Source organism: Xiphophorus hellerii, chromosome 1 (genome assembly GCF_003331165.1).
Source record: "Xiphophorus hellerii strain 12219 chromosome 1, Xiphophorus_hellerii-4.1, whole genome shotgun sequence".
NCBI classification, from domain to species: Eukaryota; Metazoa; Chordata; class Actinopteri; order Cyprinodontiformes; family Poeciliidae; genus Xiphophorus; species Xiphophorus hellerii.
The window spans coordinates 7,149,116-7,161,452 of NC_045672.1; the positions used below are offsets into that span (position 1 = coordinate 7,149,116).

At 40.7% G+C, this 12,337-nt stretch overlaps 1 protein-coding gene across 1 annotated transcript; it reads left to right on the forward strand.

Moving 5' to 3' along the window:
- The first annotated feature begins 3,617 nt into the window (after positions 1–3,617).
- Positions 3,618–10,961, forward strand: LOC116724347 (solute carrier family 2, facilitated glucose transporter member 1-like). The gene is made up of 10 exons (XM_032569983.1): positions 3,618–3,773; positions 4,688–4,780; positions 5,632–5,792; positions 5,878–6,118; positions 6,972–7,134; positions 8,616–8,803; positions 9,095–9,199; positions 9,283–9,384; positions 9,473–9,676; positions 10,136–10,961. The coding sequence occupies exons 1-10, from the start codon at positions 3,756–3,758 to the stop codon at positions 10,340–10,342; spliced, it is 1,482 nt and encodes a 493-aa protein (XP_032425874.1). The 5' UTR covers positions 3,618–3,755; the 3' UTR covers positions 10,343–10,961.
- Positions 10,962–12,337: the final 1,376 nt, after the last annotated feature.

Consider the following 12,337-nt stretch of genomic DNA (forward strand, 5'->3'; position numbering starts at 1 on the left):
TGACAAAGCAGATCTCCAAGGCCATCTTACAAAATTTGCCTTTAGACGTTGGTTCACTTTTTTTAAACTCACGATTCACCAGTAAAATAGTTTTGTTCATCAACAATGGCATTCATAAATATTGACTGAAAACAATGATCAATTGACCAGTTCTCCCCCAAAAAAGTGAGACATTTGGGCTCTTTAAAGTTCTGGAGCATACAAATGTGTAAAATATAATACCAAAGATGCTGGTATTATTTGTAACCTGGGAAAGGTTACAAGGTAAACTGTTTTAAGTCTGTCATTCTACAGTGAGAACGGGGAGACAACCGGAAAGTCTTGCCAGGAGTTGAGGTTCCAGAAAATGAAAGACGTTACAAGGCGAGGAAATCTGTTTGATTCTAAAACAAGTATAGCACATTTCTACAAGGAATAAATAAGCAAATTATCCATTTACAAACGTAATACTCTCCAGCTCTCAGATAAGACATTGAGAAAAAAAAAAGCTACTATGTCTGAAGGCTTAACTTTAATCAGTAAAACGGAGAAATAAATTAAATACTTTGGCAAACCAAGCATTATACTGTATATGTAATATCTAGCATGGATGTGGACTTAGCGCAAGGACGGAAATAGGATCCAAAATAGGGGTGGAGGAAGGGTGGATGTGGAGAGTTTGGGACACACTACTCACTCAAACCTTGAATGTGCATTTAAAGGACACAAGGGTGCAAGTGCCAGTATTGGGACTGGGCCAAAGAGTGGTGTGAAAAAGTGTTTCTTTCTGATGTCCTATTGTTTGACATGTTTGTTTCACTTTAGTGTTTCAGAACATCAAACCAATGTATTAATAAAAGACAACACAAAATACAGTTTAAACTTTTTTTTTTTTCACTGATCAATAACCGTCTTGGTTATTTAACATAAGTCATGTAGACATGGATATGGCCGCTTTAGAAATATTAATTGCACAGAGGTTTGCTGCAGAGATAATGTTTGTTTCGTTTGTATCTGTGAACAAGCTGTGGCGAGATCAGATGTCACCATGTTGTCTTCTGAATAGAATTAGAAAGAGCTCATCAGAGGATTAGAGAGGCAACATGAGTTAAGCCGGACTGACACGAGACGCAACACACACACACACACACACACGCGCGCACGCGCCAGGGAACAACATAGACACACACTGGTCAACACATTAGGGGCCAGACATTAGGAGGAGCCGTCTCATCCTGGCTGGGTGTGTTAGCTGCACCAAAAGGAAAAGAAAGGAACCGTCATAAAACGGTCTTTAATATAGTTACTAAAAATATCATTATAGGGTTTCATAGTGTGGCACTATGAAAGAGAGCAAGGCAGGAAAATAGTAGCCCCCCATTTTATTATGTTAAAGGTCACTTGCAGCGTGACAGTACTGTTAGAATATATTATATTTAAAAATTTATGAATTTCGCCAGCAGAGGGCGCGCAGTGAAGAAGTTGGCACACGAACTCAAGACTACAGAACCTCTTTTTTGAAGGAATTGGATTTGGGCTAGCATTCGTGATTACCCGTCCAAGCGTCGATTTTCCAAGAAACGATCAAAATCGTGATACAAATCGACGATTTAGGCTTCTGCGGCTGAGACAAAATACTTTTTTACTAATAGTTTTCATAAACCGGGCGATAAGAGTAATTCGTGTACCAAGAAATTTGGCAGCTGGGGACAGAGTCTAGCACAAAAAAAAATTATTAAAACCTTTAACCGAGGAGGATTAAACCAAAAACCAGGTAATTATTCATTTACGAAACGATTTTTTATTCATTAAAATGTCAACCACGTGCTTAGAGCAGACATAACTAACCCTCTGTTTATCTGTTTTACGGAGTTATTCTAAATAAATATGTTACACATCATTCTCCGCTGTGCAACAATTGCCAACATTTATTCGAAGTTATAAGTTCATCTCATATCTTTATTTAAAACCATTTAAATTCTAATAAACTTTCTTCGCCAGAGCTCAACGCTGCGGGTAAGACTTTTATTGGCCATAGATTTGTTTCACTGCAGTTTTATTGACTTTGTCATAATGCATTATTGTGAAATAAAAAACAGCTGTTTTTTGTAAAGTACTGCTCATTAATATTACCTTTTTAAAAAATGTCTAGTTAAACTAAGTTGGCGTTGCTGCTGTTTTACATTTTTGTCCACGTATTAGCGCCACTCGGTGGCCGCAGTATGGGCTGCAGCTTTGCTAATGGCGGAGGAACAACTTACCGCCGCCAACTATGGCCATGCTAGCCTTATCACTCATAACAGGTTATGTTGTAGGGAAGTAGCTGTAGCACAACAGAGAGCAAGGGGGAGGTTGTGAGCAGCACATACACAAGCATGCTTGACAGTGGTAAGAAATTCTTCCGGGCTCTCAGTTGTTTCAGAATGAAGTGTGTTAATGCAGAGAGTGGGACTCAATTTGTGTTTTTTCACAGATCCTCTGTCATAACCGGGCACATATGTAAAAACATTTTTTTAACAGTTGCGTACTGCAGCTTTAAGCAGACGATTGGATGATGGATGATGGGCATCAGGATTCAATATGTCTTTTTTCATTATATCAAAATGTTGGCATTAAGATATTAGCTTGGAATATGGGAGGGAGAATTAAATTTTTACATTAGGCTGGAACGTTTATAAGATGTGTGCCAAGGCTTAAAAGATAAAATCTTTTTTGAAAAGTCGGCACAAATTTTTTTATATCAGTTGAAGTGTATATTGACATAGTTCCCAATCACTCACAACAAATCTTCATAGCCAATCCAATATAATCGCATAATAAAATGTTCCAAATGATCAAAACAATGCAGTCAAATTCAGTTTATTATTCAGCTTGCAGTAATAAAATTCATTGTGTTTCTGACTTGCATCATTCACTCCTCCTGGACAAGCATGTAGTGACAGTGCACCATTACTTGCATTGAGTCACTGACTTTGCAGCAGCCATGCGTGTAAGAACAGCCCCTCTTCCAGAAAGAACCCTCCAGCAGAACCAGAATCTGTCTCGGCCTGATCGACCGTCTGGTACAAATGACTGAGGGTTTGAGAAGACAGAGCACACACAACAAAAAAGAGAATCGAGCTGCTTTTATAAACTAGGATCACAGAGGAGTGTATGTAAATGAATTTGAATCTGTCTATTTGATAGGCCTGAACTGACAGGACCTGTTTTGTAAGTGTTTTGTTGTGAATCTGCACCCCACACCAATTAAAACGTAATTCAATTAGAATAGAATACAATACCGTAGAAGCAGCCCCAAAAGTTCCCTTTTATTGGAAATGGACAATTATTGATCAAGACCAGTTGACAGGAACAGAAGAAAATCTGTCTGCTTGAAAGAGAAATAGATGCTTTACAAAAGGCTTTTTATTTGGCCGTTGAGCAAGTTTATGTTATAGTTTTTAAGTCTGTGCTCTGTGCTTTCCTTAAGTTATCTCTTAAGGATTGTCAATCTGTTTAAGCTGCTATTAGCACTCTGATAAACATGTGTTAGTCTCACTGCGAGCCCCTCTCGACCAATCAGAGCGTGAAGATCCACTTAGCGGTGACGTCGCTAAGCTTCTTACTTCTGCAGGTGAATGGAGGAGGAAAGTAAACGCTTGTTTACACTGACTTGGGACTAAATAACAGAGCAGAACACTTTTTGCTTGAAAGCAGATTAATTTGAGGGAACAGATTAACAACTATCGTTCTCCTTTTCATAATCTGGAGGTCAAGTGTGGACTGTCTGAGCTGATATGGAGTGCAGCGGGAAGGTAACTGCTGCTTGATCAATATACCCCCTCCCCCCCAATATTTTTGTGCAAGAGTAGTCACTTCAACCAGCTTAAACTCTGTCCATTCATTTTGGATTCTTAAAGGTATTTTTCTATTTAGCTACTATTTAAGTTATTTCAAATTGTATCTAAAACGTATTTATTTGAATGTGAGAAGATCTTTAGTTCATTTGTAATTGGATTGTTTCCTGGTAGCTCTTTGTTTTTCGGCTTTATTCAGCAAAATATGGTTGGAAAATGTGGGCGAGTTCCTCTTGCCAGTCCGCACAAAACCAAACCTCAAAAACAGTCTGCGTGATTACGTAATATATTATGTAACATTGGAAAAGCTTGGAAATGTGAATAAAATGTTGATCTGTCGACGAGTGGATTGATGATTCCACCTTTACTGTAGAATAATGGTCTTAAAATAAACAGGAGAAAGTCGGACATGTTTGATGGGCCTGGCTGAAGGTGCCTCGCCTCCGTCCCTTTTCCCTCCACCTTCAAGTCAAACTAAATTGGTGTCAATGAATTACTCCACATTGTGATTATTTATGCTGCTTTTTGTGTTTTTATCATTTTGAAGACGATACAAATTTACGCAGGTCATCAAAAGCTTTTTTCCCCCCCATCAAACATAACACCACTTAAAACTTACAAAAGGAATATTTATTACTCAAATGAAAAGACAAAAAAAATCCACATTCACAGATGAATGGCCCAGTTTGTCTAATACAGTGAAATACAGAAAACACTCATTATTGTGATCCAATCCCACAAAACTGGAACTTTTCTCAGATTTCTCTTATTCCATTGGAATAAAAACTTAACTGAATGTTTCTGTGTCCTGATATTTTTCGGAGTCGTTTTTAAATGTTTATTTCTTTTCCCAACTTTTTGTTCATATACAGGTGACGCCCCAGTTGATGCTGGCTGTGGGGACGGCTGTGATCGGCTCTCTGCAGTTTGGCTACAACACGGGTGTCATCAACGCACCTCAGAATGTGAGAAAGTGACCAAGAAAGCAGAAAAACACACTGTGCTGTTTCTACATGTGCAGGACGGTTCCCATATCAAACCACTTATTTGTATCCAGATAATGAAGCAGATACATTCCTGATATAGACAACATTTCTTCATCTTTTCTTCCAAGCAGCCAGACTTTCTTGTCAGAAGTTCAAAGAAGGGAAGTTTCAGTATAGTTTCAGCTCAAGTCTAGGCGTGTTAAATACAAAATGATTTAATCTACCCAGGATGTTATGTATGGAAGATCATAAGTGCCACAATAAAATAAATGAAAAGGTTTCAAATGATTTTTTATTCATATACAAATTTCTATTTAAAATGGAGATACAATGGCAAATAAATCATAAAAAATGATGGAAATCTTTGTTGATATATCATTTATATCAAATTACTACTAAGTGACTGATCGGCTGCTAAGTTGCTGTACAGGTTAACCAATCAGATGTTTATTTAATGAAACACAGTAGCAGTTGAAGTTATTTCACAAAATTCTGCAGAACGTGAAATATATTTTTTCTCCACATCTAGTTACTTAATTGAGTAGGAGATTGTGGCCTTTTAAATATACAGCTAAATTTCATAATACCTTTTGGATTTGTCTCTAGTGATGATAACAAAATCTATTCTGAAAAGAAAAACGGAAACATCTTGTCCCAGGCGAAGCTTTCGGCTTGCCTCGTCTCAGGTTAGAGATCTCATCATCTCCTATCCCACTGACACAGGAGAAAAGTTCAGTCTCCAAAATGTTCCTGCGGTTCACATGGATCCACACCGTCTGAGTCGAGCAGGTTTGACCTGCCTGTTTTCCGCTGTACTGTTTGTCTTGAAGATCATTGAGAGCTTCTACAACCAGACGTGGATCAGCAGGTTTTCAGAACCCATTTCTCAGAGCACTCTGACAGCTCTGTGGTCTTTTTCTGTGGCCGTCTTCTCCGTGGGAGGAATGTTTGGCTCCTTCTCTGTCGGCCTTTTTGTCAACCGCTTTGGCAGGTAAGATGTCGTTCGCGGAGAGAAGGAGTTTGGCTCGGAACATAAAAGTAGATTGTTAATGGTAAACTGAATCTGATCTTTAAAGGAGGAACTCCATGCTCATGGCCAATGTGTTAGCCTTCCTTGCTGCTGTGTTTATGGGGTTCAGCAAACTGGCAGCTTCCTTTGAGATGCTCATCATTGGACGTTTTATAGTGGGTGTGTACTCTGGCCTCTCGACGGGGTTTGTACCCATGTATGTTGAGGAAATCTCTCCAACATCTCTTCGCGGAGCCCTGGGCACTCTGCATCAGCTCGGTGTGGTGATTGGCATCCTCATGGCCCAGGTGAGATCCTCACAGTCTTCCTCTTCCTCTTTAAGAATCAGGTATACTTTGGCACGTCGCTTGTTTCACAAGAATCCAGAGCCGTTTTTATACCATTCGCTGCAGAATTCGCTGACGTTTCTTCTAAATAGGGCAGGATGCTGAGTGAAGGGGGTTTAGCAGCGCATACAAGTTTGTGATGGACAAGCGTTAAGTCCCGCCTCCTGGCTCTGATTGGTTGTTTCCATTTAGCGTTTTGGGAGAAGGCAGAGGAGCTCAATTTTTTCACAGATTATCTGTCTCATACCATACTGTTATGACACGTCATATTGCTAGAGACAGTTTCAACAAATATGTCAAATAATATTTACATATTGCAGCTGCAATATTTATATAAATATAAATATTTATAACCATTTACAGGGTTGTAGTAACAAATGTAGTTTAGTTTCAGACTGTACCCTATAGCTCTTCCTGTTTAGTTAGCTCTACTAGTGTTGTGCAGGAAATTTTTCTGAACTTGTGATGTGACTGCCTGAGGCAAGTGAGCGATAAAGCCAAGGTCTTCTGTGGCTTAGAAACCGTTAGAAATGAGAACTCATATTAATGTAACCCCTGGTGTCATTAGATGGAGTTATTGGGAAAACCACAGAGAAATGAACCGCTAGAACGCAAACATCTGGCAGAGATCAGAGAACTGCAGCAGGAGAGTTTCTGAAAAAACTGTAAATCAAAATATACAGTGACTCATTTTTGTTGGACAAAAATTTTTTTTTTATTTTTTTGCTGCTTTAGTGTAATCTGAAAACCTTTGACCATTTTATAATTGCTCTGTTTTTACTTCAGTTCTCATAAGGTCTGTGTTGTGCTGCAGATCTTTGGGATTGAATCTATCTTGGGGAATGCATCCCTGTGGCCGCTGCTGATGGGGTTCACTCTGCTGCCGGCCTTGCTGCAGTGTGCTCTACTGCCGTTCTGTCCAGAGAGCCCCCGCTACCTCCTCATTAACTGCAATGAAGAGAGCAAAGCCTGCAGCGGTAAGATCTACGCACATTCATCTGTGTGTACATATATACAGTATATGAATATATATATGGAGTCATGAAACAAGTACTTTTCTTCAGTGACGTTACATAAAATATGACAAATAAAACTAGTCTTCACTTTCACTGCCATCCAAACTTTCTTGCTTCTTTTACATTTTTGATCCTGATAGATCCAGTATGAAGCTTCTTCACAAGATTTGACTATAAATAATTCTAATAACGTGTTTTATCATGGCAAGCTAAGTAAACTACTAAGTCATATCTTGATATGGATCCTTAGCTGTGATTGTAGTTTGTCTCTGAACAGTAAAATACTCTAAATAATTCAAGGATTTTTTTTTATTGACATACAACCCTTTGTTGTTTGTGGTACGAAATTCGGACTCAGGTCCCAGATTAAGAAATTTACTACACACAAAAATAAATTAATGAATGATAAATGAATTTATGTGATATAAAGATACGTGTGTGTGGGTAAATAATCTATGAGGTGAAGCATTTGGTGCAGCTTGAGTTCATGAGTTTGACGGCTGAAGGGAAGAAACTGGGTCTTGCTCTGGATGCTCCTCAGCTTCCTGCCTGAGTGGACCAGCTGGAACAGTCTGTGTGCAGGATGGGTGGAGTCCTTCATGAGGTGGAGGCCCTCCTCCTTCATCGTGCTGTGTAGAGGTCTGAGGTGGAGGAAAGGCTGCTCCCCACTGTGCAGCCTTGACCACCCTCTGCAGAACCGTCCTCTCAGCAGTGCAGCTGCTGTGCCACACGGTGATGTAGGTGCAGAGAACGCTCTCCACCACACAATGATAGAAGCTCCTCAGTAGTTCTGAGTTCCCAAGTCCAGCTCTCCGCAGCTTCCTGAGGAAGTAGAGACGTTGGTGGGTCTTCCTGACCAGACGGGAAGTGTTGGTATGCCTTATGAGGTCACTGGATATATGCACATCCAGGTACCTGCAGCTGGAGACCATCTCCACAGCTGCTCCTCCAATGTACAGGGGCTGAAGAGGATCCTTGTCCCTTCTGAAGTCCACCACCATCTTCTTCATGTTGATGCAGAGGTTATTTTCTCTGCACCAGATGTTCCACCTCCTCTCTGTAATTGGACTCATCACTGTTCGTGATGCGTCCCTCTAGTGCTGTGTTGTCTGCAAACTTCACTATATGACATCTGAGCAGTCGTGTGTCAGCAGAGTGAAGAGGAGGAGGCTCAGCACGCAGCCCTGCAGTGAGCCAGTGCTGAGGGTGATGAAGGAGGATTGATTTGATTGATTGATTGATGGAGATTGTAGTGTGTCTCTGAACAGTTAAAATACTCTTTAAATAATTCACTTGATTTTAGACGCAAAGTTAAAACCAATAGGAAAATTTTACTTGCAACCAAATCTGGTTTATTAACACAAAACCAGGTTACACTGAGGCCTGCATTATCTGTGTCAGCGTTTTCCAAACAGGCTGAGGTGATTGTTGTGTTTCTCCAGTCCTAATAAAGTTGCGGGGCACCGACGAGGTGAGTGAGGACATACAGGAGATGAGGGAGGAGAGCCAGAAGATGATGAGGGAGAAGAAAGTGACCATTCCTGAGCTGGTTCGCTCTCCCATCTACCGCCAGCCCATCTTGGTTGCCGTCATGCTGCAGCTGTCGCAGCAGCTGTCCGGAATCAACGCTGTAAGTAGGGAAGAGAACGTTTTTATCAGCAATCTCTTCAACCTTCAATGCCACCAAGATTACAAACGAACCGAACTGTATAGTGGTGAAAATGACCACCAAAGACTTTTGAAGAGGCGGTCTTATGTATTTTCCAGGCACATGGTGCCATTTTGTAGCACAATCACAATTTGATTTGACCCAAATCTTACAAATCAAATTAGACTGTCCTGGTCTCGGTAACTTTAGAACAGCTGTGTCTGGAGAACCAAAATGTATCACTATGTTTCTGATCATTGTCACCCTTGGCAGGTATTTTACTACTCTACTGGGATCTTTGAGCGAGCAGGTGTTTCCCAGCCTGTGTATGCCACCATTGGTGCTGGGTTGGTCAACACTGCCTTTACTGTTGTTTCTGTAAGTTACTAAAGAGCATCGGGGCAGGAGATGCAAAGCCTCTGGGAGACTTTGCAGTGCTGCATTTTGTCTCTTTGCTGCAGCTGTTTGTGGTGGAGCGTGTGGGCAGACGACCTCTTCATCTCATCGGTTTGATGGGGATGGCGGTGTCTGCTGTTTTTTTAACTGTTGCCATGGCACTGTTGGTAGGTGTTCCTGACCTTTGATACTGTATTCATCTGAGACTTTTTTATTGTACAATATGAATGTGCCTCATTTTGTTTTGCTGCTAAGGACCAGCTCAGGTGGATGTCCTATGTCAGCATCGTGGCCATCTTCAGCTTCGTAGCCTTTTTTGAAATCGGCCCCGGCCCCATCCCGTGGTTCATCGTAGCTGAGCTCTTCAGCCAGGGGCCCCGGCCTGCTGCCATTGCAGTTGCTGGTTTCTGCAACTGGTCTGCCAACTTCATAGTGGGAATGAGCTTCCAGTATGTTGAGGTAAGAAAGGGCTCAATTTCGATCAGAATGCAGATAAAACTCCCAGAAACAGGAAGTGACCTGCAGCGTGAAGGACTTTCCTGTGAGGAAAAGGCATTGTTCTTTTTTACTTGACTCAAATTTCTGCTCTTTTAATAACAGTCAGAGAGTGAGATTTAGGCAATTATTGTGCAAAATATTTGAAAACATATCAGCATCTTGACCTTATGGAATATTCATAACTAATTTCTTTTTATTATAAAGTTTCATAGGATGGAAATTAACTCTATGTGATAAATAGAACTAAACAGTAACTTGGACTCTGTTCATAGAAGTCTGATTATTTTTTTCCCCCATCAATAAGAGTATAATGAATTAAATTGAAACTAAATAAATACTTAATAATACTTAACAAGCTGTAATGTTGCATTCACAATTTTCATCGCCTGGTCATGACTAATTAAACTCTTGTTGTCGCAGCAACTCCTCGGTCCTTATGTCTTCATCATCTTCACCGTTCTGCTGCTTGGCTTCTTCGTCTTCACTTACTTCAAAGTACCCGAGACAAAGGGTCGCACCTTTGACGAGATCGCAGCAGGTTTCCGTCACTCCTCTGGTCAGGGGGCTGAAAAGTATGCAGCTCCAGAAGAATTCAACACGCTCAAGGGGGATGACCCTGACCTGTAGACGCTCTCGGCACGCACCTGCAACAAGTCACCCTCACGCTTAGCGGCTCGATGTAACACTGCTAGTGTAATATTCACATTGATATTTATAGATTTATATTGTAACACCAGATGTCATTGTGGCCTTAGTCTGTAGCACAAATGAATTTTTTATTTTATGAATCTGCCATAAAAGTGAAAATAATGCAGACTCTCCAACAGCTAAGACTTTTGGTAAATCAGAAAGAGTAAATTGAATTTGCGGTTTGCGATGGCTGACTTCTTGCATCAGTCTCAAGGTTGTTTTTGCTCTATCTTCATTTATTGTATTTACAGAAGCTAATTATTGAATTTGTCATTTTGGGTTTTGTATTGTCTATTACTTTAACCAGCTGTTTCAGTGTTATAATGTGTGTAATAAGATACAATGTCTGATAGGTCAAGTGTGTGAAATGTGTGTATGCTTAATTAATTTTAACATTTTACTGTCTCCTTCAGTGCAAGAACTTTTCTATCCATACTGTACTTCTATTTCTATCATCACAGGTAGTCATAAGTCAATGTTTTGGTACTCAAAACTTAAATCAACTTTGTATTGTGTGTAATAGTTGTATTTTATTAGTTTAAAATGTCTCAGTGTGTACCAGAAAATAAAAAAAAACAACCTGAAAACATTGTTTGTATTAATTTATTTAGGCATTGCAAAACATTTAAATAAATGTCATACAGTTTAATGTGATTGGTATATTAAACAGAAGGCCTGAATGTGGTTTTTTTTATATATTATTTTGTATATCTCAAAAGTAGCTTTTTGCTGCACCGTCTGTGGAACAGAGATTGGTGACGTTTCATGTTCAAATGCTGATATCGAGCCACCACCAGATGGTGCTGTTATCTCTCTGCAGACCACACCCTGAGCAGCAGCTCATCTCTACATGAACTATATTTACAAAAGTATTCGCTCATCTGCTTTGACTCACATATGAGCTTAAGTGACATCCCATTCCTTATCCATCCATCCATTTTCTTACACCCTTATCAAACTGAGTTGCCATAGTCTGCTAGGTAGGCACTAGCAGAGGTGCTAGTGCCTACCTCCAGCTGTCAACAGGTGAGAGTCAGGGTTCACCCTGGACAGGTCACCAGTCCATCACAGGCCTGGACAGGCTCATTCCTAGTCCACAGGGTTCAGTATGACGATGTTCCTCCCTTTGCAGCTAGAACAGCTTCAACTCTTCTGTGAAGACTGTCCACAAGGTTTAGGAGTGTTTACGGAGATTTTTTACCATTCTTCCAGAAGCGTATTTGTGAGGTCACATACTGATGTTGGACGAGAAGGCCTGACTCTCAGTCTCCACTCTAATTCATCCCAAAGGTGTTCTATCGGGTTGAAGTCAGGACTCTGTCCTCACCAGACTCTGCCATCCATGTCTTTATGGACCTTGCTTTGTGCATTTGTCCACAGTCATGGTGGAAAAGAAGGCCCAGCTCCAAACTGTTCCCACAAAGTTGGGAACATGGAATTGCCCAAAATGTCTTGGTGTGCTGAAACATTCAGTTATTTTCACTGGAACTAAGGGGCCAAGCCCAGCTCCTGAAAAACAAACCCCACACCATAATCCACCTCCACTAAACTTTACATTTGGCACAATGCAGACAGACAAGAACAGTTCTCCTGGCAACCGCCAAACCCAGACTCGTCCATCAGATTGTCAGATGGAGAAGCGTGATTCGTCACTCCAGAGAACGCGCCTCCACTGCTCTAGAGTCCAGTGGCGGTGTACTTTACACCACTGCACCTGATGCTTTTCATATCACTTGGTGATGTATGGTTTGGATGCAGTTGTTCGACCAGGAAACCCATTCCATGAAGCTCTCTGTTCTTGAGCTAATCTGAAGGCCACATAAAGGTTGGAGGTCTGTAGTGATTGACTCTGCAGAAAGTTGGTGACCTCTTCCTGCCATCGGCACAAATTAGGAGTTCTAATTCTGTTAAGCTATGTCAAAATCCAAATAA

Bases quoted from the DNA above. Each gene is read 5' to 3' on its own strand.
- LOC116724347 (XM_032569983.1), top strand. The intron at 5,793-5,877 runs GTAAGATGTCGT...TGATCTTTAAAG, and splicing joins TTTGTCAACCGCTTTGGCAG to GAGGAACTCCATGCTCATGG. The intron at 9,677-10,135 runs GTAAGAAAGGGC...TTGTTGTCGCAG, and splicing joins TGAGCTTCCAGTATGTTGAG to CAACTCCTCGGTCCTTATGT.